This window comes from Sorex fumeus, unplaced genomic scaffold (assembly GCF_029834395.1).
Source record: "Sorex fumeus unplaced genomic scaffold, SorFum_2.1 ptg000051l, whole genome shotgun sequence".
In the NCBI taxonomy this organism is placed as follows: domain Eukaryota; kingdom Metazoa; phylum Chordata; class Mammalia; order Eulipotyphla; family Soricidae; genus Sorex; species Sorex fumeus.
Genome location: NW_026606108.1, coordinates 13205380 through 13228978, shown reverse-complemented (window position 1 = coordinate 13228978; position 23599 = coordinate 13205380). Strand labels below are relative to the sequence as shown.

At 40.6% G+C, this 23599-nt stretch overlaps 1 protein-coding gene across 1 annotated transcript; it reads left to right on the top strand.

Annotated features, from left to right (window-relative positions):
• Window positions 1-11459: 11459 nt before the first annotated feature.
• On the top strand, window positions 11460-18265 carry LOC130032816 (serine protease inhibitor Kazal-type 12-like). The gene is made up of 4 exons (XM_056124412.1): window positions 11460-11520; window positions 13584-13609; window positions 17338-17462; window positions 18220-18265. The coding sequence occupies exons 1-4, from the start codon at window positions 11460-11462 to the stop codon at window positions 18263-18265; spliced, it is 258 nt and encodes an 85-aa protein (XP_055980387.1).
• Window positions 18266-23599: the final 5334 nt, after the last annotated feature.

Here is a 23599-nt window from a genome sequence, read left to right as displayed (position 1 = left end):
AGCCATGTCCACCTGCCCATATACCAAATTCTGCAGGATGGATATGTGGTTCATTACCAGGATCTCACCATTCTACAGGGAGGTGATCATTGACATCAAGAGAGGGGTTCGGCAGGGTGATACCATTTCACCAAAACTCTTCAATGCCATCCTCGAGAACGTTATGTGAAGACTGGAATGAGAAGGATTGGGAGTGAAGATATATGGTCACCAACTACACCACCTCGACTTTGCTGATGACATCATTCTTATAACACCAAACATCAGCCACCTGGCACAAATGCTGGCCGACTTCGACTGTGAGTGTGGAAAGGTCGGACTACAGCTGAATCTCACAAAGACAATGTTTATGAGAGACGGTCTTATGAGAACGGAGTTCCGACCTCTGTCGATGATCAAGAGTCAGGGACGCTGTCTTGTTTGCCACGTCAACGAAATTCAGATGGGCTGGACACATAATGAGATTTGGAGACTACTGCTGGACTAGAGCCGTTACTGACTGGATTCCACAGGACATCAAAAGATCACGTAGCCTCCCTCCTGTGAGATGGTCAGACTTCTTCGTCAAGATCCTGAATGATCGGTTTGAGACTCTTCGTGTTCCTATAATGAGCAGATACCATTGGGCTACGTTAGCACACGACAGGGATGAATGGAGATGTCCCTGGCACTCATTCAAGCAAATCGAAGAGTAATGGGATGTCAAGTGATCAAGTGATTTTGCTTTATTTTGGAAAGTGGGAATGGGTGAAATAATAAAATGTCAGTTTTAGATAAGATATGTCATTCAGTTAATGTTAATAAATACATATGAGGTCAATATGTTAATTTTAATTTATAGTAAGATTTGTCTTAGACATTGTTGAATAGTTGTAGTATATAATGCAATGGCCAGACCAATATTCCTTTTGGAGTGATAGCACAGCGGTACGGCATTTGCCTTGTGCACGGCCAGCCTGGCTGAGCCGGTTTCGAATCCTTCGCCCCTCTCAGAGAACCCGGCAAACTACCTAGAGTATCTCGCCCGCACAGCAAAGTCTGGCAAGTTACCTGTGACGTATTCATATGTAAAACACAGTAACAAGTGTCATAATGGAGATATTACTGGGTCCGTTGGAGCAAATTGATGAATAATGGGAGGACAGTGACAGACAGACCAGACCAGTATTTCTTTTAGTTTGGTTGGTTGGTTGGTTTTTGGTTTTGAGGACACACTTGGTGGTGCATTGGTTTTACTCCTGGATTTGCACTAAGGGATCATTCCTGGTGATGTTCAGGAGACCATTCACAGTGCTGGGAAATGAACCTTACATGCTTTACCTGCCTTATATGCTTGCATAATCTCTCTAGCCACTGACCAGACCAGTATTAATCACCTGAGTGTAAGACAATGAAAGCAATGAAAAATGCAAAACAGACTAACTGCCTGTCGAACAAAAATTATAACAGGAAGCAGTATAAAAGAAAATGTGGGTTGAATTTGGTTGATATCAGGCCCACTCAAATTTGATGTCACTTGCTTAGTCACATGTATATGACAGCACATCCATAGAAACAACACAGTTCTGATTCTCCACACAGTAGCTACTGTCAGTAACTAGTGACTATCTTTCCTCTGCACTACCCATATTTGCTTGACTTCACAACATCTGCTGGGCACCAAGCAAGATATGGTAACCACCCAAGAATCCAGTGACAGAACGAATAAGGAGAACATGGGACTGACACACAACAGAATACAATTCAGTTATTTAAAAAAATTAAATTTTGCCCTTTACCACAACATTGATAGAATTGAAGAGGGTCATGCTAAGTGATATAAGTTATAAAGAAAAAGACAAATACCACGTGGTTTCACTAACAATTGTTTCATAAAGAAACAAATGAAGGACGATAATATCCAATGAAAGCTCTCAGACTAGGGATAGAACTGCCAATTTCCAAAGCAGGAAGAATAGATGGAAAGGTTCCAATATTCAATACTAAGGATGGAGGCACTTTGATAGTGGATGTTGTGTGGTCATAATTGTATTTCTAAGATGTATATATATACATATACAATCTTATAAACAAATTTTATGTCATTTAACAAATATGAAAAGTAAGATAATATAGCTGAGATGAATTTTGGTCAATTATATTTAAATAATGGACTGTGAATGAAAAACAGGCAAAAGTCAGGGATAAGATGAAGTACAAAATGGAGTGGACTTCTGGAATAATTGCAGAAAAACTAGTGAGAAATAAAGAAAGTTAATTCTCAATTTTGCTAGTGAAGAAATATGTAAAGTCAACACAGGAAGAAAAGCAACAGTGGGAGAGGACACAATTGTCAAGTTAGAACAGTAGCAAGTTCCCCAGATCATTTCATTTTTTATCTGAATGGTTTTGCTTAATAACTACAACCCTTAAGTTCTCATTATGCAGAAAATTACTCATCAAATAAAAGCTAACTCATTTTCTGCATACTTATTAGATGTGCAATGTTTTCAAAACAGTTTTATAGATCCAAGCAGACATTAGTCTTTACTGAGTAACTAAAGAAGCTTTGAGCCTCTCCTACAGGTGTCATAACTAATTATAGGTTAATCTCTGGGACTAACAGAAAACCATATTCTTTTATATGAGTGAAACCAGCAAAACATCATGAACAAGTCACTGTGCATTTCATTCCATATTTCTAAGGAGACCGAGTCTTTTGTTCCCTAAATCCTAGAATCTGCAAAGTAGCTAGTTTTTACTAATAATGAGTTATTTACACCCCTTATCTGTAGGAAACTACTATACCCTTATAGTATAGAGATTTTTAAAAAGCTGGGTATTTAAGAAACATACTGAGGAAAGCTATATTTGGTAGAAGTATGAGGGATAACAGACTCATTATTTTTCTCAAAAATAAAAGAAAGAGGGGGTCTTCTCTTTGATAGAATAACTTCCTTATCAGCTTTGTGAGCTCTTAACTACCTATGTCCTCACCATCAGTTACATCTGTATCAGCAAACAACGTGTTCTCTTGGTGTATATGTATTTTCAGTAATCTGGAAGTGTATTTCTTCCATGTTTATAGAGTCTTTGGAAGTAATAGGAATTGTATTTAAGTGAATACTATTAGCCTGGGTACCATTAGTGTGTTAAATCAAAACTCAATATCACATATGATAATAATAAAACTACACATATTCATTTTAAGATAGAAAGAATAGGGTTTGTTTTCACATGGATATGTATATTTTAGGTTGTTGTGTCAGAAGGAAATAAATTTCTAATAGCAATTTGGAAGGGGTTGTCAAATCTGGTGGTTCTCAAGGTCTACTCCTCGATCTTTATTCAAGTTTAGTCCTCAGAGGTTGGGGGACTGTATACAATGTCATGGTGCCAACAACAGTCAGTTGCATGCAAGGGAAACACCTAAACCCTGTACTATATCATTGGCCTTTTAAACAATAACAGTTTTGAAAAAAGATATTATTCAATTTGGTCAAAAACATTTTTTAAAATTTTTATTAGTGAGACACCATGAGGTACAGTTGTAGACTTACGTATTTTTGTGCTTGGGTTTCAATTACACAATGATCAAAAACCCATTGCCTCTTTCTCAAAACAAATTTTTAAATATACTCATGAATCTTCTGTGAAGTAACTTGAAATTTGGTATATTTTTGGCTTTGTGTTTTTGTTTCAAAACGAAGGTAAGGCTTCAGATATTTTTCCCATTTTAGACAGAGCTTTTTGTTTTCTTATTTATGAGTCTTAAGATTTGTTTTTTAAATTTTAAATCACTGTTATGACCATGGGCTGGAGCGATAGCACAGCGGTAGGGCGTTTGCCTTGCACGCAGCCAACATGGCCGACCCGAGTTCGATTCCTCCGCCCCTCTCGGAGAGCCCGGCAAGCTACCGAGAGTATCTCGCCCGCATGGCAAAGCCTGGCAAGCTCCCCGTGACGTATTCGATATGCCAAACACAGTAACAAGAAGTCTCATGATGGAGAAATTACTGGGCCCGCTCGAGCAAATCGATGAACCACGGGAGGACCGTGGACCATGGACCTTTATGACCATGTTGCCTTTGCAAACTTATTTCCTTCTTGTGACTCCTGTTCTACCAGTTGGTCTTTTAGTATTATGACGTGGCTTCTATTTTATACTGTTATATCAGTTGTCTGCTTTGAAATATTGTGAGACTGTGTTTGCTTGAGCCAAACATTGTGGGCCCGCTCGAGCAAATATAAACATGTATTATAAATGACCTAGATAGTAAATGACAATGTTAATTAATTAACTACATGTTTGATATAAAAATATTGGGTTTTTTTCCTGTGATGTCCACCTGTTTCAGCATCATTTATTGAAAAAACTATATTTTTTTCATTCAATGGCCTTTCATCTTTTGTTCAAAGATGAGTTTCTTATATCTATATGCATAATTTCTGGACTGCCCATTCTATTTCACAGTTTTTTCTTTTTTTTTATTTTTAGGTCACACCCGGTGTTGCTCAGGTGTTACTCCTGGCTCTGCACTCAGGAATCACTCCTGGCGGTGCTCAGGGGACCATATGGGATGCTGAGAATCAAACCTGGGTCGGCCATGTGCAAGACAAATGCCTTACCCGCTGTGCTATGGCTCCAGTCCTTTCACAATTTTTTCAATTCTGTTTCAATTACTGTTACTTTATGCATATCTTCAAGTAGTATCATATCCCTCTAGATTTGATCTTCAGTGTTTTGACTAACAACATATAATGCTTTTATGTCTCATGTTTCTTTGTAATTTATAATAACTTTACTTTACGTTTGGTAGCCTGCCAGGTTGTCCAAAGTAAGAATAAGACAATAAGATGTCACCCGGCCGCAAATGCAGCCGTGTGCTTCCGGGAGCTGGGTTTTATAGTCTCTGGGTCTTGGCTGTTGATGGGATTACACGGTGCCAGGGGGCCAGTTGGTGGGTGTGACCCCTGTCTACTGGAAGATGGAGGATCTGGGTGGAGGATGCTCAGCCCCGATCCCAGCAGGCTTGGAGATCTCAGCCTTGGGACCCACATGCCTTTGTTCCTCTGCCGATACCTTCATGCCTGTGGAGAGTGGTCTCAGCATGGTTGTGGCTGGTTCTGGAGATCTTCTGCTGCCAGAGCTCTGCTCGGGGTGGGGAGGAAAACTCAACTCGTCCCCTCCAGGGGGCCCCAGGGAGGACAGCCAGGCGCAGGGGCAGGAGACTCTGCGCTGTTCTCTTCCGGGAGCTGGGTTTTATAGTCTCTGGGTCTTGACCGTTGATGGGATGCTCTGGCAGCCGAAGACCTCCAGAACCAGCCACAACCATGCTGAGACCACTCTCCACATGCATGAAGGTACCGGCAGAGGAACAAAGGCATGAACGTCCTGGGGATGAGATCTTCAAGCCTGCTCAGATCGGGGCTGAGCATCCTCCACCCAGATCCTCCATCTTCCAGTAGGCAGGGGTCACACCCACCAAGTGGCCCCCTGGCGCCATGTAATATTGATCATATAGGTTTCAATTTTCAGAAGTCTGATAACTAATCAGTATAAAACTCCAATTCTACTAATATTGTAAAGACCGCATCCTTCCCCAACTCTGCCTGCTAGCACAAATGCAGATTGTTTAAAGTATAAAAAACAATCTGAAGCATCATTTTTTTTGACGGGGATGTGGAGGAAAATGAACCTTCATCTACTGCTGTTAGAAGTGTTGTCTGGTTCAATACCTATGGAAAACAACATGGATGAAACTAAGTAAACTCAGAATTGAGCTCCTATATGACACAGCAATTCCATTTTATCAATCCTCAGGACAGAAAAACATTCATTCAAAAGAACCATTATTCACTGCAGCAATCAGTACAATAGCTAAGATCTGGAATCAAACTAAATGCCCCATGACAGACAAGTAAGTCATGAAGATATGGTGTATATACACAATGGAAAACTACACAGCTCTAATAAGTAATGAAATGCTGAAATTTGCAGCAACATGAATGGACCTGGAAGACATAATGTTAAATGAAGTAAGCCAGAAGAAGAAGAATAAACACAGGATTATATTATTTATATGTGGTATTTAGAATAACTGAATGAGGGAATGCAATGTTTTAAAGGGGGTATCCCCAAATTAACATTGGTCTAAGAGTATAGGGAGAAGAAGGAAAGAAACAGTGGAGCGAAGTGGGAGAAGAGACAGATGAGAAGCAATGAGGGCCAGGCCAGGGGATTAAGTGGTGTTAAGGTGGCATTAAGGAAGGACTGAGTCAAATATCTAAACCAGAATCAACAATACTAAAATCAAGAGATCCAAATTTTAAAAACTGCACTTAGAAGGGTGCCTGTCAAGAAGGCAGGCTGAAGGGGTGGGAAGGAAATGGGAGGGAACCTGGGAACATTGGTGGAGGGAAGTTGACACTGGTGGTGGGATCAGTGCTGCAACAGTGCAAGGCTAAAATTCACATATGGGGGCTGGAGCAACAGCACAGCAGGTAGGGTGTTTGCCTTGCTTCTCATCTGTCTCTTTTGCCACTCCACTCCACTGTTCCTTTCCTTCTTCTCCCTATACTGAAACCTGGCTGACCCAGGTTTGGTTTCCAGCATCCCATATGGTCCCCTGAGCACTGCCAGGAGTGATTCTTGAGTGAAAATCCAGGAGTAACCCCTGAGCATCTCCGGGTTGACCCAAAAAACAAAATAATAATAATAAAATAAAATTCAATTATGTACATCTTTGTAAATCACTGTGCCCTGATTAAAAAAATATTCTAGTTCATGGCCAAATAGACCAGATTTACCCTTCCATAAGAAATGACTTACTAAACCAGTAAAAATTGTATATGAAACAAAGATTTTATATATCATAATCAGGCATAGCTCCTTGACTGTAGGATAACATAGCCTCAGGTAGTCTAAGTTTATTGGGTTGCTCCCATGATAGTACTCCCATTCCTCTGTGTTTATTTGTAAACCTTGTGCTCTGTTGACTTGTAAATATTGTTTTTTTCTTCTCCCTAAGTCCTTTGCTAGTTTATTCAGAGCAATGTCCTTTTTGTATGTACACAAGAAGACAGTATATGCTATGCTTTTGTAATGTGACTCTCAGTGTTATTTTCCTCCTGGGCATCTGTTCTCTCAATTTACGACTCAGCTGCCTTTACTTCCTAGCACCCCCAAAGGCAGGGTCCCAACAAGGGACTGGATGGAACCAGGGCGACCGGTAAGCAATGTGCTATCCTGGCATAGAGATGGGCCTGGCCAAAGTGCCTAATGCTTAACTATAAGTTAAGAGCTTGGTCATGGACAAATGCTGTCATGATCCAAAAAGAAATAATTAGATTCGGACCCTGCTAGGGTTAGGAATGATTAATGTGTCCTGAGAGCAGTAGTCTGAGTCCGTGGCAAGGTGTTCCCAAGAGAGCTGCCCTACAAGCCTCAATGTATCTCTTACTGTGTCCATACAAAAATAACTAGTATTAAGATGTTGATAGTTATTGGACTGAGTAAAGGAGAAAAACACCTTAAGAGATATTTTGCCTTTGGGATGTCAGGAAAGACTTTGGAATATCTCTTGGGTGGTGTTTTCTTTGAACCTGGTGGACCCTCAGGTAGGACTTTCTTATGTTGATTTTGCTACCTTACTGGGGGAAGTGTCAGCCCAGTGTGCTGGGGAGTTGGAGAGACAAGACAGTTGGAGTGACAAGAGAGCTGGAGAGCAGAAGAGAGTTGGAGAGATGAGAGAGAAAGCAGGGCAGCAAGATGAACTGCGGAGAGACTAGCAAGGGGGACAGAGGGAGAAGAATGTAGAAGAATACAGGAGCAAGTATGTGGAGAGACAGAGACCAGGCTGCGAGAGGGAGCAAGGAGAGATGAATGAAAGAGACAGGAGGAGACCGGAATGAGGGGCAGGGTGAGACTAGAATGGGAGGCTCAGAGAGACTGGGGCAGGCACGTGGGGAGAATGAAATAAATGGCATCTGATCAATCAACCGGCTTGGCCCTCGTTTCCTCCACCATCTGCCCCATGTTCCGGGCTGCCCCAGCTGGGCGAGCAGCTCAGGTCCACCCTGAACGCATACAGCCAGGGGGAGAACCCTCAGAGCCTACCCCAGCTGTCCCGGATATTATACACTTAACCTCTTAGGGAATAAAAAATAAGGTGAGCCCTAAGGTGGTACCCGTTTACTTCCTCAAGTCTCCAGGTTGTTACATATTCAAAGTAAGCCCAATAAAGATGAAGTCCAAGCAGAGCAATTGGAGTCTTGTAATATCCAACTCCATGAGTTGAAGATATCAGGCAAAATAAGACAACTGCTGTACAGAATAACTCTTACCATTGTAGAATACTGTTAGAGAACACCAGAGGATGTATAGCATGCAAATATTTCTCTTTCATTAGGGTTTTAAGATTTTTTATTAATGATAAAAGTCATTTAGAAGAAAAATATATCATATAATATACAGTTTAGTTATTGCAAAAATAATGAACAAATTGGAGACATGATGCTAGAAATGAATAAAGATAAAACAAAAAACGGAAAAAAAAACTATTGAGGAGGACATAAGTAAGTTGTGACACTTCCTAACTTGGGAGAAGGATACTGAGAAAGCAAAAATATATTTGAAGGAAAAACATTGATGTAAACTGTAAACTCGTGTACTTGAAGATCTCAATGGGCTCCAAGTATAAGAAATAGGATAATCTTTAGTATAGCCTATCAGACTTTCCTCACCTAACCTTAAGGAGAGTCTCTTCCATTACTCTCATTTCTAAACTCAATCTATCATTCTTATTTGCTTTTTTCCCCAGGATTGTTCCTCATTGTTGGAAAACTGGTTATCCCTTTCTGTGACTCTGATTCTAACCCTGACATCAATCTCTAAAAAAACTGCTCCCCTCTTGGGCTAGTCACCTCCACTATTGTCCTCCACCCTACTCTGTCAAAAGTGCTCTCTTTGATCTCGCCTTACTTATTTGTGTATATTTCAACCCAGTTGTATTTTCCTTCAATCTGTCTGCTTCTCTTACCCAACTTTAAATTTACAGGCTCTAATAAATTCCTGGAACAGGATCCACCCAGGAAGTGTTTAAGAATATAATGAACAATGTAAACTGGATGAATTTGCCTTTGTTGTCAGAATATTTTTATCATCTAGTAATATTTGAAGCAATTGGTGCTTGATTATTTTTGAAGGAAGAAATTAATAATTAAAAGCATAATTTGGATGAATCTTTATTGTCAGTATATTTTTATCATCTGGTAATATTTGAAATAATTGGTTCTTGATTATTTTTGAAGAAAGAAATTTTTTTATAAGTCAGCAATAATAAAATACAAATGGTGTCTACAAGCTTCTGAGATACTGAGATATAGAGATATGGTAGCAAAATATTCATGGGTAATACCATAGCTTGAGGTGCACACATTTATTTGTACAATTATGTGCATATATTTATCTATTTGGTGGGGAAAATATCCATTCAACTAATTAAGTGAAAAAATTAATTTTCATATATTGAAAAGCACTTCGAAAACAATAAAGCATACTGATCTGATTGCATGAAGATACTATTATCAACTTCACTTCTATTTTAATCATTATCTTTATTATTATAAGTGAGGCAATATATCTTACGATAACATTAATATTTATGCTTTATACATACAATGTTATTGCACCACATTCACTATCAAAGTGCCAATAACAGCTCCATGCCCCACTGAGGTCACGTGTTGCCCCCCACGAGTGGCTCTCCGGCATGGCCATGGCTCCAGAGGCAAAAGGACTTAATCCAGAGTCCGGCAGCTTGCAGCAGAAAAGTGAATGGACTATGCGTTAAACCACTGCGCCATGCCTCCTCAGGAGGGATAGGGTGTCGCTCCCTTCCACCTTCCTCCCCCCTCCCCGGCAGCAAGGTGGCCGCCGCCTCAGAATTTATTGGAAGGCCAGGTATAAGCCAGCGGTGACGGGGCAACTGCAGTCTCATGGGAAGGGTGCGTTCCCGGCTTGTCCTTCATGCCCTACCTAGGTCATGAGTTGCCCCCCACGAGCGGCTCTCCAGCAGGGCCCTAACACAAAATGTACAGAAATCAATCTCGTAATTATCTGGCTCTTGGCAGAAATCCCTCCAGACTTACCTAGTAAAATATCAGAAATCCAAAATCATGCAGCCACAATAGTGGTCACGTGACATCATATGGTTCTCATAACCAGCTATAGAAAACAAATTATTTCACAATGACTTTTCAGCAGTTCTGATTGTTGGGGGAAAATTCTAAACAATAGTGGTGCATCTTTTGTCGAAATAATGAATGTAATCAAAGTAGAGAGAGAGTTAAGTAGAAATCATCTGCCTCACAAGCATTGGGAGGGGTGGGAGAGGGATATATTGGGGTTCTTGGTGGTAAAAAATAAGTTCTGGTGAAGGGAAAGGTGTTTGATCATTGTATGACCGAGACTTAATCTTGAAAACTTTGTAACTTTTCCCACAGTGATTCAATAAATAAATATAACAAAAATAGTTCCAATAACACCTCATCACAGTCCTTAGGTTCCTCTGCTTGTCCACCCTTCCCTTTTCACTTTAATCACTCAGGTGGGAGATAATTTAAATTACTGGGGAAAAATTTTCTGAGCAGTAATACGTGAACTTGTATTTTTTATTTGAAAAGAAAATATGGTTCAATTGTTTGGGCCAGACATTTTTCAAAGGATGGGAGCAATATAGATTAAGAACTTAAGGTGAAGATAAAATGTGAACACGAGAAAAACAAAGAAGGAAAAGGTGAACGACATTTATGCACAATGGCTAAATGTTACTTATGAAATACTGTTGAAATACTTCCTATAAAAAAGTTAAATAACACTCATCATGCATGTATTTCCTAAAAGCAAGTGTATAAGAATATAGCCCAATTTGTGTTCACCCTGAATAGCAAGTATTTTAAAATAAATAACTATTAAGGGATATGCTTAATTATCTAAAAAGTCCTCAACCTCAAAAACTCTCACATCAGCAACTATTTTTTCACCACATTTTTATTAATGTTGTGAATTTGTATCACATTTTATTTCCAGATGGAAGCTTCTGGTCCCAAAGCTCTATTAGCAGCAAATCCAAAATATGCAAATTAGAAGAAATTGCTTTGCTTTTAAATTATCACTGTGTGCTGATGAAGCAAATTCTGAGTGTGTTACATGTAGTTCATTTCAATGCGCCTAAGCATAGTTTTCAACTATTGTTTTTGCCTGCTTTAAAATGGGCTGAAATAAGATATAGTTTCTGGTGTCTTTACACACTGGGGAAATAGATTTCACAATCAGGGTGGAGAATCTGGTTGACTGCCAGATATGCAGGTATTTTAGATGCTTGCATATGGATCCATGTATAAATACAGCATGCAGAGTACTCATAGTGTGAACCCTACTAAGAGATCCTCTCTAGACCTCACAAGCCTCAATGACGATGAAGTCATCAGGCATTCTTCTGCTTTTGATCAGCATGTCTTATTTGTTCCTTTTTGTAGGTGAGTACTATATAGCACATATTTAGAATGGAATCCTGGACCAGATTGGCTAATGTCAGCAGTCATGATATAATGCTGTTGTTTATGTTTATAGTATCAATGATAAGGATTATAATGTTGATTGATGATAAAGACAATGGTAACTGTCCATCACATTATTAAGAAAGAATATTTACTTATAAACTAGCTACTTTAATTAAAGCTGTAATATTGCACAAGAGATAGTTCAACCAACTATAAAAGCAATGTTAGGTCTCAAAGGATGAGATGGCTTATCAGAGGTCACGTGCTCCCCAAGAAACTAATCTAAGAGTTTCAGGCCAATTATGTTTCTCTCAACAGATAACACGAAGAGTATAATAATATCAAAAACCTTCATTTTAAAAGGAAATACTTTATACTGAAATTAATAATTCTTACCTAAAGTTATTTTTAAGAAACTCCTATTTAAGAACTTCAGTTAGCAGAATGTTTTCTTAGAAGCATAAGTTTTAGTGAAAGCTGAGTCAGTCTTGTTTACTCCATTTATAAATAAATGAGAGTGAGGGAAAGAATGAGAAAGACAAAGAGAAATGAGAGGAGAGGAAGAGGGGGAGGGAGATAATCTAAATTCAAATTATGTCCTTGGGAAGAAAAAGATGAAAAGAGGGTAGCATAGAGGGGAGATACAATGGAATAGGGTAGGGATGGAGGAAGATTTTATTTAATTACTTATTTTAAATAATGTATGAGGAAGATTTTAGTATTTGGTTTCCAACTCACATTCGGTTGCTCTTTTTCTATAATATCAAGTAACTTACACCCTTTTTGTGTTTTTTTATTTCATCACATAAGTTAGTGTGAACATTATATGCTCGATGATTACTTTTAATAAAAATGTTATGCATAAAAGCATTGGCTGTAATTTATGAAAATTGTTCTTGATTCTTTCTGGCTTTTAAAGTAAATCCTCTACTCCAGAGTTCAATTTCCTCAACCTTAAAATGGAATTATTAATTCATATAATATATGTAATGGGCTGGAGCGATAGCACATCAGGTAGGGTGTTTGCCTTGAAAGTGGCCGACCTGGCTGACCTAAGTTTGATTCCTCTGCCTTCGAGTCTTCTGTCCCTCTTGGAGAGCCCGGCAAGCTACTGAGAGTATCTTGCCCGCATGGCAAAGCCTGGTAAGCTACCTGTGATGTATTCAATATGCCAAAAACAGTAACAACAAATCTCACAATGTTACTGGGCCCGCTTGAGCAAATGGATGAACAATGGGAGAACAGTGACAGTGACAGTGAATATATGTAAGATACATATTTAGCACTCAAAAGATAGAAATCTCCATGTAGATGTCACTTATTGTTAGTGTTAGTAAAAATGGTGGCAAGTAAAATAATTTTCCTCAGTAGTCAGATTACTGGCGCGATAGCACAGCGGGTAGGGCGTTCGCCTTACAAGCGGCCAACATGGCCTACCCGAGTTCAATTCCTCCGCCCCTCTCGGAGAGCCCGGCAAGCTACCGAGAGTATTCGATATGCCAAACACAGTAACAACAAAGTCTCCAATGGAGACGTTACTGGGCCCGCTTGAGCAAATCGACGATCAATGGGAGGGCCTTTAGTCAGATTACTATTTTGTGTTTTGTTACACTAGCATCTTGTTCTCCAGTAGTCTCGATTATGCATTAATTAAAATAAGCTCTAGATTTCAAAATAGTCAACTCCTTCCTAGTTAAATGCATGCTTCTTTGAATAATATAGATATAGGAATAGTGATTTTTCAGCATAACTCAGTTTAATGAAAAAATAACAAAGTGATTTCAATGAATAATAACAAAACCCATAAATAGCAAATATAGAAAAAGGAACTTTGTACTTGTGATTTTTTGGTCTGTCCTGTAGCTCATTTATGTAGTTAAAAGCTGCATGTCTTGGTAAAATTTTCTTTTTTTTCTTGAGGTTTCAGTTCTTCATGTATAAAGCAAAGGCATTGTAATAGTCTAAGGGTAATTTTAGATATAAATTCTGGAATGATTTGGAGGTGCTGTGTTTCATCAGTGTTTATTTTTTCATTGCAGAGGCTGTAAGCCAAGGAGGCTCCCAGGTAAGTGCTTCTTTCATGAGACCTTCGTGGTCACAAGAGGTTGCCTCACAACACTGGAGATGTTAATCTAGGAAGTGCTATGTCTATACCATCAAATTCTCCTGAGTTCTTTTTATTAGTTGGGTGAGGAGGTGAAAAAATATCATGGTACATGATCTAGAGAGTCTCTTCCATGATGTAGGTGTATGTTTCTTAGTAGGCAAAGGGAACTTTTCTTTAAATTAGTTAAGAACACAATTCCTAAGTCTATATAGTAAAGTCTCTAAAACAGTACGGTGCCTATAAAATATGGAATAAATATAACTTTGGATAATATTGAAGTGTAAAGTAAGACTTATAATAGATTTAACAGAATAATGATAAACATATTATCCCAGGTAAACTGGAGCATAGTTTATTCATGAAAGTTGCTGAGGATGCTGATAAAATGCATGTTACTGCTCCCTAGACTTAGATTTTAGGGGCTTGATTTTACCAAGATATCTAAAAGATGTTAAGATCCCCTTTTATTATTTAGAACAACATATATTTAGAACAACATGCTTCACCATGTTCTCAGCATCCATGGAACTCTCCAACCATCAAACTCACTTTTACTCTCATATGGTCCCCTGGAAAGATTTACTGCCTTCTCATTTGTATTTGTACTAGATTTTGTTAATATATTTGATGCAAAATTTATCATATTGTTACCATTCATAGATAGTCTTCTGTTTTAATATATAAGAAATGTTGGTTTGGATTGGTTTATTTTTTTCATCATGGTGCTTTAATATTAACACCAGTTTTTAAGTATAATGGATAAATATATAGATGAATAAAGGATGCATGTACAAATTGATGAGTAGATTTTCGAATGACTGATTCAGCAAACATTAAATGTCAGAAGACTATCAGATATAAGATATAACATTGTTCCCAATTTCTAAAATTAGCCAACTACCTAATTTTTTTTATGTGACCAAATCAGTTTTCTGGAACCCACTGAACAGGAACCTGAGCACAGAGCCAGAAGTGGCCCCTGAACAATGTTGAGTATGGTCCAATCCCTCCCAAGTCAAATCCAAACACAGAGATTTAATTTCTAGAAATATGCCTAAAGCAAAATATTTAGGATTTACCTAAATGAATTTATATAGATACCCCTGAAAATATTATGATAATTAGCAAAATCATGGAATAAAGACTAAGGATGCATGTAGCTCAACAATAGAATACTTTCCTTGCACGTGTAGGGCTCTGAGTTCAAACTCTGTCACTACAAAGTGAAAAACATGGGATAATTTTTCATTTTCTTAAAGGGAATTACTTAAAATTTGTACAACTACTTTAAATGGTAATTCATAATATATATTAATTCACATTGAGAGAATTAAATATATTTCAAGTTTAAAATCATTGTATAGTATACTATATATTATGTTTCCAATTTTAGAATCAACAATGAAGGTTATTGAATAACCATATGTAATTCATTAAACCTTTTGCATTTTGATGTGTCTTATAAGATGGGGGTTTATTGGCTCTCTGTTGATGGGTGTGGTTGGTAACTTTGTGTGCCCAAAGTTGTCCTTGAAAATCAATGTTACCTCACTAGAAATAGAAGAAAAAAATTAAACTTAGAAATTTTCCTAAAGCATAAAATTTTTTTTGCTTTTTGTTGGGGGGGTCACACCCGGCGATGCTCAGGAATCACTCCTGGTGGTGCTCAGGGGATCCTATGGGATGCTGGGAATTGAACCCAGGTTGGCTGCATGCAAGGCAAACGCCCTCCCCGTTGTGCTATCACTCCAGACCCTTAAAGCATAAATTTTAGAATTTTTTAAAAAAATTTTGAGTCATACCCTGTAATGCTCAGGAGTTACTACTGGCTTTGCACTTAGAAATTACCCTGGTGGTACTCTGAAGGACATAGAGGCTGCTGGATATCAAACCCAGTTGGCCGCATGATGGCAAACACCTTAGCCGCTGTACTATCTCTCTAGCCCCAGTTTTTAGAGATTTTTTTCAATGGACTGAGTAAAGGCATACTTGGAAAAGTGTAGAGATTCAAAATTTCAAGTGAAGTAATGCAATCTTTGTAAGAATCATTAAGCAATTAAGTAAATCAGTTGTAGCACTGGTATCTACAATCTACATTAATATTCTGTTCCCCTTTTTTGATGAGAGTACAATAGGTAGGGCATTTGTCTTGCATACGGTCAATGGTCCCCCAAGTACTGCCAGAAGTGATTCCTTAGTGCAGAGCCAGGAGTAACCCCTGAACATTGCTGAGTGAACCCAAAACAAAAAATAAAAAATTGTATTTGGTGAACACTGAAAAAGTTTAACAACTGACATTGAAATCTAAAGTCATAGCCAATGAGAAAGCAATTCCCATAAAAATATCTCTAAGAAAATGTAAAGATATATATGTGCATATCACATATATAAATATCAATGAATGTAAGAAGAATAAATATTCAATATTGAATATTTACATTTACATTGTCACTGTCCTCCCATTGTTCATCAATTTGCTCGAGCGGGCACCAGTAACATCTCACAACAAATTGTGAGACTTGTTGTTACTGTGTTTGGCATATCAAATACATCACGGGTAGCTTGCCAGGCTTTGCTGTGCGGGTGAGATACTCTTGGTAGCTTGCCGGGCTCTCCGAGAGGGGCGGAGGAATCGAACTAGGGTCGGCCGTGTTGGTCGCTTTCAAGACAAACACCCTAACAGCTGTGCTATCGCTCCAGCCCATAATGAATATAAATAAGAATATATCATTTCACAAATTTATGATGGAGCATTATACCATAACATCGTACTTTTTGAAATGTGCACAATAAAGTAGAAAAGGTAAATAATAAAGAGTAAATGGAACATATTTATTACAAGTTCCATTTTATATATCTTTAACATAACATATGGAATCAAATGCATAGAGAAGATATTAAATGAAAACTAAAATGCAAATAATTGTTATTCAGGGTGCTAAGACTACATGAAATTTTTACTTATTTTTATTTTCAATGTATATTGAATATAAAAACAATAACAAACTTTTAAAGTATTGTTTCTCATTCCTTAAGAAAGCTGAAAGCATAGAATTATCCATACAGTTATTCTGTAACGTGTATATACCTCTAAAAAAAGAAGCAGTTTTTGAAAAATTTTTTATCAGTTCATTATTGATTTTCAATTTTGTGGGAGTTTAGTTTGCTGTTTTCATCTATGTGTGTTTAAGTATTGCCACCTCTGTATCTCTCTCATATGTGCAATATAAAGAAATATAGTAAGGGAACAACAAAATGGTGAAGGTATCAGAACAGAATTTTATTTCTACAGAACTGAACTTACTTAGGGGGTACAGGTTAATGGATAGGCACATTAGTGGAAGAAAGTTGGGAGCTTTGGTGAATGATGTATGCATGAAAAGTATTATGTCAGTATTGTAAATTATGGTACCTCAAAAATGTTTTTAAAACATAGGGCAGAGAGATAGTACAGTGGGCAAGATACTTTTCTTACATTCAGCCAACTTGAGTTTGATCCTTGGCAATGCATATTGTCACTCTGAGTCCCACCAGAAATGATCGCTGAGCACAGACCAAAAGTAAGGTACAGCCTGGTATGGTACAAATTACTCCACCCCGCACCAGAAAAAAATGAAAAAAAGAGAGCGCTAATGAGCTCAATACTAATTGTTACAGAATAAACAAAGAACTTGTTTTAATTACAGGTCTTTTGCAGCAACTATGAGAAACTAACTGCGGATGGAAAATCCTGTCCCAAGATCCACAAACCCATGTGTGGTACTGATGGACAAACTTACAAGAATCCTTGTGAATTCTGCAAAATTGCAAAGTAAGCACATGGAAACAGCTCGAAACAGCACCTTATTTGAACTAGTTGAATACAATAGCACTGCACTATCTTCCCCTTATTCATAGATTTGCTTGAGCGGGCACCAGCAACGTCTCCATTGTGAGACTTCTTGTTACTGTGTGTGGCATATTGAATATGCCATGGGGAGCTTGCTAGGCTCTGCCATGCGGGTGAGATACTTGGTAGCTTTCCGGGCTCTCTGATAGGGGCAGAGGAATCGAACCAGGTCAGTGGTGTGCAAGGCAAACGCCCTGCCGGCTGTGCTATTGCTCCAGCCTGTTGAATACAATAAGTTAAGGAAATGAGTTACTAAGTCATTACTATACTAACCATTTCCAATATAATTCTTACTTAAAGCATTGTACTGTAACAATGTCCTTCAGTTGTTCATCAATTTCCTAGAGTGGGCATCATTAACATCTTCATCGTAAGACTTGTTGTGACTGTTTTTGGCATATCGAATACGCCATGGGAACTTGCCAGCCTCTGCCATGCAGGCGGGATACTCTCAGTAGCTTGCCAGGCTTTCCGAGAGGGATGGAGGAATCAAACCCAGGTTGGCCATGTGCAAGGCAAATGCCCTACCCTCTGGGCCAATGCTCCAGCCAATTTAAAGCATTATCTAGAAAATTCTTACTTAAACCATTGTTCCCAAACTGAGACCTAGACTATACATATACCTTCTCCCACTTCATACTTTTAACCACTGCCTGAATCCCCTCTCTCTTCATTTCAGGGAACAGAAAGGGAAACTTGGTTTCAAACATGGTGGAAAATGTTGATGTCTTCAATAAAGCAAAGTAGAAGTATCTTCAATTTATCTGTTGCATCAGATTTATTCTTGAAATAAAGCTTCTGTTGAATGTATTTATCACCAGTTCATTGTGCATGAAGGAAATTACTTTCAATAAAGTTAACTAGACTTTTTTTATTGTTGATATTGTTTTCAATGGAGCACCCTTGTTTGATTTGGTTAGATCAACTGCTATCTATTTTTCCAAATTGTACAATTTGAAAGCAAACACAAGGCACACAGAAAGAATCATTACACTTGATATTCAGAATTTTCCTATCAATGATCTGAATCTAAGTTCTTCAGGATTTATACAAATTTTCTATTTGAGGAGTATCATGAAAAAGTTTGAGAGTACAGATTTAATATCAGGAAGAGCCAGAGAGTTAGTACAGTGGGTAAAGCATTTGCCTTGAATGCTGCCACCCCAGTTTGATCCCTGGCATTCTTTATGGTCCCTGAGTTCATCAGAAATGATTCCTGAGTGCAGAGTCAGGAAAAACCCATAAGTATATCCAGGTGTGAGCCCTCACCAAAATGCACTGTAGCACTGTCATCCCATTGTTCATCGATTTGTTCGAGTGGGCACCAACACTGTATCCATTGTGAGACTTGTTGTTACTGTGTTTGTAACATCGAATACGTCACAGATAGCTTTCCAGACTTTGCCATGTGGGCAAGATACTCTCAGTAGCATGATGCGTACTCCAAGAGGGGCGGAGGAATCGAACTCGGGTCGATGGGATCAACATCGTGCAAAGCAAACGTGCCACAAGGGGTAGGGTGTTTGCCTTGCACGTGGTCAACCTAGGTTCTATTCCCAGCATCCTATTTCACAATAGAGTCTATTTAACCCACACATGGAAAATACCACCTCAACAGGTAATCAAAGACGGGAGTGTGCACTGAAGGGAATGGATGATCGCAGGAGTGTGTATTCACAGGTGTGTTCTCACAGGACTGCGTGCTTATGGGAGTGTGTACTCACGGAAATGTACGGGAGTGTATGCTCAGGGGAATGTGTGCTCAAAGGAGTGTGTACTCACAGGAATGTGTGCTCACGGGAATGTATGGGAGTGTGTGTTCACGGGAGTGTGTACTCACTGCAGTGTCAGCTCCCGGGAGTGTGTACTCATGGGAGTGTTTGCTCCCGGGAGTGTGTATTCACGAATGTGTGCTCATGGGAGTGTGTACTCACAGGAGAGTGTGCTCACGGGAGTGTGTATTCACAGGAGTGTGTGCAACGGAAGTGTGTGCAAACAGGAGTGTGCACTCACGGGAGTGTGTGCCATGGGAGTGTGTACTCATGGTACTGTGCGCTCACAGGAAAGCACAGGAGTGTTTGCTCATGGAAGTGTGTGCTCATAGTCTATTTAATCCATCACATGCAAAATACTACCTCAACAGGTAATCAATAATGGGAGTTTGCACACAAAAGAGTCTGTGCTCATGAGAATGGATGGTAGTGTTTGCTCATGGGAGTGTGTGTTCACAGGAGTGTGTATTCACGGGAATGTGTGCTCTAGTGAGTGTGTGCTCACGGGAATGTTTGGTAGTGTGTGCTCAAGGGAGTGTTTGCTTATGGGAGTGTGTACTCACGGGAGTGTGTGCTAACGGGGTGTTTCACAATATTATTTCACAATAGAGTCTACTTAATCCAACACATGCAAAATACCACCTCAACAGGTAATCAACAACGGGAGTGTATACTCACGGGAGTGTGTGCCCAAGGGAGTGTGTACTCAAGGGAGTGTATGCTCATGGGAGTGTTTCTCAATATTATTTCACAATAGAGTCTATTTAATCCAACACATGCAAAATACCACCTCAAAAGGTAATCAACAACGGGAGTGTGTACTCACAGGAGTGTTTGCTAACGGGAATGTGTACTCATGGGAGTGTGTACTCATGGGAGTGTGTGCTCACGGGAGTGTGTTCTCATGAGAGTGTGTGCTCACGGGAGTGTGTGCTCACAAAAGTTTGTGCTCATGGGTGTGTGCGGGGATACCCGCCAGACCATTCTCCCACTCTCCAGCCAGCGGAGATGGCCCTAGGATCCGTAGGTGCAAGGAGGGACCAACCGAATGAACACAAGACACAAGAGACAGAATGCAGTTGAGAAACAGAGAGAAAAAGGGACAGACTTTATTGGGGGCAATCAGGGTATATATCCATTAGTAAAGCAGCTACACGAAAGGTCGTGCCCATATATGTTCAGGAAGGTTTGCTTTCACATATCATGCATTACAAGGTTTATGTGTATCTCGTACCAGACACGAGGTGATTACACAAAGGGCCATGTCCATATGATTTACCAGACATGAGGTAGATACACAAAGGGCCATGTCCATATGATATATAAAATATATATGTATCACATACCAGACACCAGGTAGTTACTTCTTGTTATTACTGACAGCCATGACAGATGTTCTCTCAGAATAACCATACATCAAGATAACCATACATAGCACTGGCTTTGCCTGCCGTGGGGTCACGTAGGTCAAGATGACCATACACAGCACAGGCATGTAGGTCCTTGGTCAGTTAAAGGGCCAGCTTCCCACAGATGTGTTTACTCACCGGAATGTACACTCATGGGAGTGTGTGCTCATGGGAATGTTTCAAATATTATTTCACAATATAATCTATTTAATCCAACACATTCAAAATACCACCTCAACTGGTAATCACCAATGGGAGGATGCATTCAAGGGAGTGTCTGCTAACAGGAGTCTGTACCTACGGAAGTGTGTGCTCACAGGAGTGTGTACTCACGAAAGTGTGTGCTCACAGAAGTGTGTGTTCACTGGAGAGCATACTCAAGGAAGTTTGTGCTCTGGAGAGTTGTGCTCAGAGGAATTTACGGGAGTGTGTACTCATGGGAGTGTGTGCTCATGGGACTGAGTGCTTACGGGAGTGTGTGCTCACGGGAGTGTGTACTCATGGAGTGCATGCACAAGGGAGTCTGTGCTCACGAGAGTGCGTGCTGATGGGAGTGCGTACTTATGGGAGTGTGGGCTCACTGGAGTGCATGCTCACAGGAGTGTTTGGTCATGGGAGTGTGCACTCAAGGGAGTGCCTGCTCACGGGAGTGTATACTCATGGGAGAGCGTGCTCACAGGAGTGTGTGCTAACCGGAATGCGTACTCATGGTTGTGTGTGCTCACGGGAGTGTGTACTCTCAGAAGTGCATGCTCGAGGGAGTGTGTGCTCACAGTAGTGGGTACTCACGGGGGTGTGTGCTCATGGGTATATACGGGAGTGTGTGTTCATGGGAGTGTGTGCTCATGGGACTGCGTACTTACGGGAGTCTTTGCTCATGGGAGTGTGTACACACAGGACTGCATGCTCACGAGAGTCTGTGCTCACAGGAGTGTGAACTCATGAGAGCGTGTTTTCATGGGAGTGTGTGCTCATGGGAGTGAGTACTCACTGGAGTGCCTGCTCACGGGAGTGTGTACACACAGGACTGCATGCTCACAGGACTCTGCTCTGGAGAGTGTGTGCTCAAGGGAGTGCGTACTCACGGGTATGCGTGCTCACGGGAGAATGTACTCATGGAAGTGCATGCTCACGGGAATGTGTACTCACAGGAGTGTGTACTCACGGGTGTGCCTGCTCACAGGATTAAATATTCATGGGAGTGTGTACTTACGGGAGTGCATGCCCATGGGAGTGTGTACTCACGGGTGTGCCTGCTCAAGGGAATGTGCACTCACAGGAGTGCATGCTCATGATAGTATGCGACAAGAGTGCATACTCACGAGAGTACCTGCTCTAGGAGTGCATACTCATGGGAGTGCGTGCTCACGGGAGTGTGTACTCATGGGAGTGCGTGCTCATGGAGTGTGTACTCACAGGAGTGCATGCTCATGGGAGTCTATGCTCACGGAGTGTGTGCTCACAGGAGTGCATACTAACGGGAGTGTGTACTCACAGGAGTGCCCACCACAGGAATGTGTACTCACGGGAGTGCTTGATCACAGAGTGCCTGCTCACAGGAGTGCGTATTCACAGGAGTGCATGCTCAAGGGAGACTGTGCTCACGGGAATGGGTATTCACGGGAGTGTATATTCACAGGATTGTGTACTAACGCGAGTATGTACTCATGGGTATGTATGCTGACGAAATTATGTCCTCACGGGAGTGTGTATTCACGGGAATGTGTGTTCACTGAAGTGCGTCCTCAAGGGAGTGTGTGCTTTCGGGAGTGTGACTCAAGGGAGTGTTTTTTCAGAGAAATATACGGGAGTGTGTGCTCATGGGAGTGTGTGCTCACAGGACTGCGTACTTACGGGAGTGTTTGCTCACGGGACTGTGTACTCATGGGAGTGCGTGCTCACAAGAGTCTACTCTCACTGTATTGTGTGTTCTCCAGAGTGTGTACTTATGGAAGTTCTAGCACAAGGGAGTGTGTATTCACGGGATCGCGTGCTCACGGGAATGTGTGCTCATGGTATTATACGGAAGTGTGTGCTCACGGGAGTGTGTGTTCACAGGACTGCATACTTATGGGAGTGTGTATTCATGATAGTCTGTACTCACGGAAGTTCTGCTCATGGGAGTGCGTGCTCACGGGACTCTGTGCTCACGAGAGTGCTTGCTCACAGGAGTGCGTACCCATGGGAGTGCATGTTCACGAGAGTTTGTACTCAGGGTTGTGTGTGCTCAGGGGAGTGTGTACTCACGGAAGTGCATGCTCACAGGAGTGTGTGCTCATCAGAGTGCATGCTCACGAGAGTCTCTGCTCATGGGACTGTGTACTCATGGGAGTGCCTGCTCACGGGAGCTATGCTCACCGGAGTGTGTGCTCACTGGAATGCGTGCTCACAGTTGTGTGTTCTAATGGGAGTGTGTACTCACAGGAGTGTGTGCACATGGGAGTCTGTGCTCACGAGAGTGCATACTCAGGGGAGTGCATACTCACAGCAGTGCCTGCTCACGGGAATGTGTACTCATGGGAATGCATGCCCACAGGAGTGTGTACTCACGGGAGTGCCTGCTCATGGGAGTGAGTACTCATGGGAGTGTGTGCTCATGGGACTGCGTACTTACAGGAGTGTTGCTCACCGGAATGCGTGCTCATGGTTTTGTGTGCCACGGGAGTGTGTACTCACGGGAGTGTGTGCACATGGGAGTCTGTGCTCACAAGAGTGCATACTCAGGGGAGTGCGTACTCATGGCAGTGCCTGCTCACAGTATTGAGTACTCACGGGAGTGTGTGCTCATGGGAATAAACGGGAGTGTGTGTTCACGGGAGTGTGTGTTCATAGGACTGCGTACTTACAGGAGTGTGTGTTTAAGATAGTGTGTACTCAC

Excerpts from the sequence above, each read along its gene's own strand:
- LOC130032816 (XM_056124412.1), top strand. The coding sequence starts at position 11,460 with ATGAAGTCATCAGGCATTCTTCTGCTTTTGATCAGCATGTCTTATTTG. Across the intron at positions 13,610-17,337 it reads TAAGCCAAGGAGGCTCCCAG|GTCTTTTGCAGCAACTATGA; the intron begins GTAAGTGCTTCT and ends TTTTAATTACAG. Across the intron at positions 17,463-18,219 it reads GAATTCTGCAAAATTGCAAA|GGAACAGAAAGGGAAACTTG; the intron begins GTAAGCACATGG and ends TCTTCATTTCAG.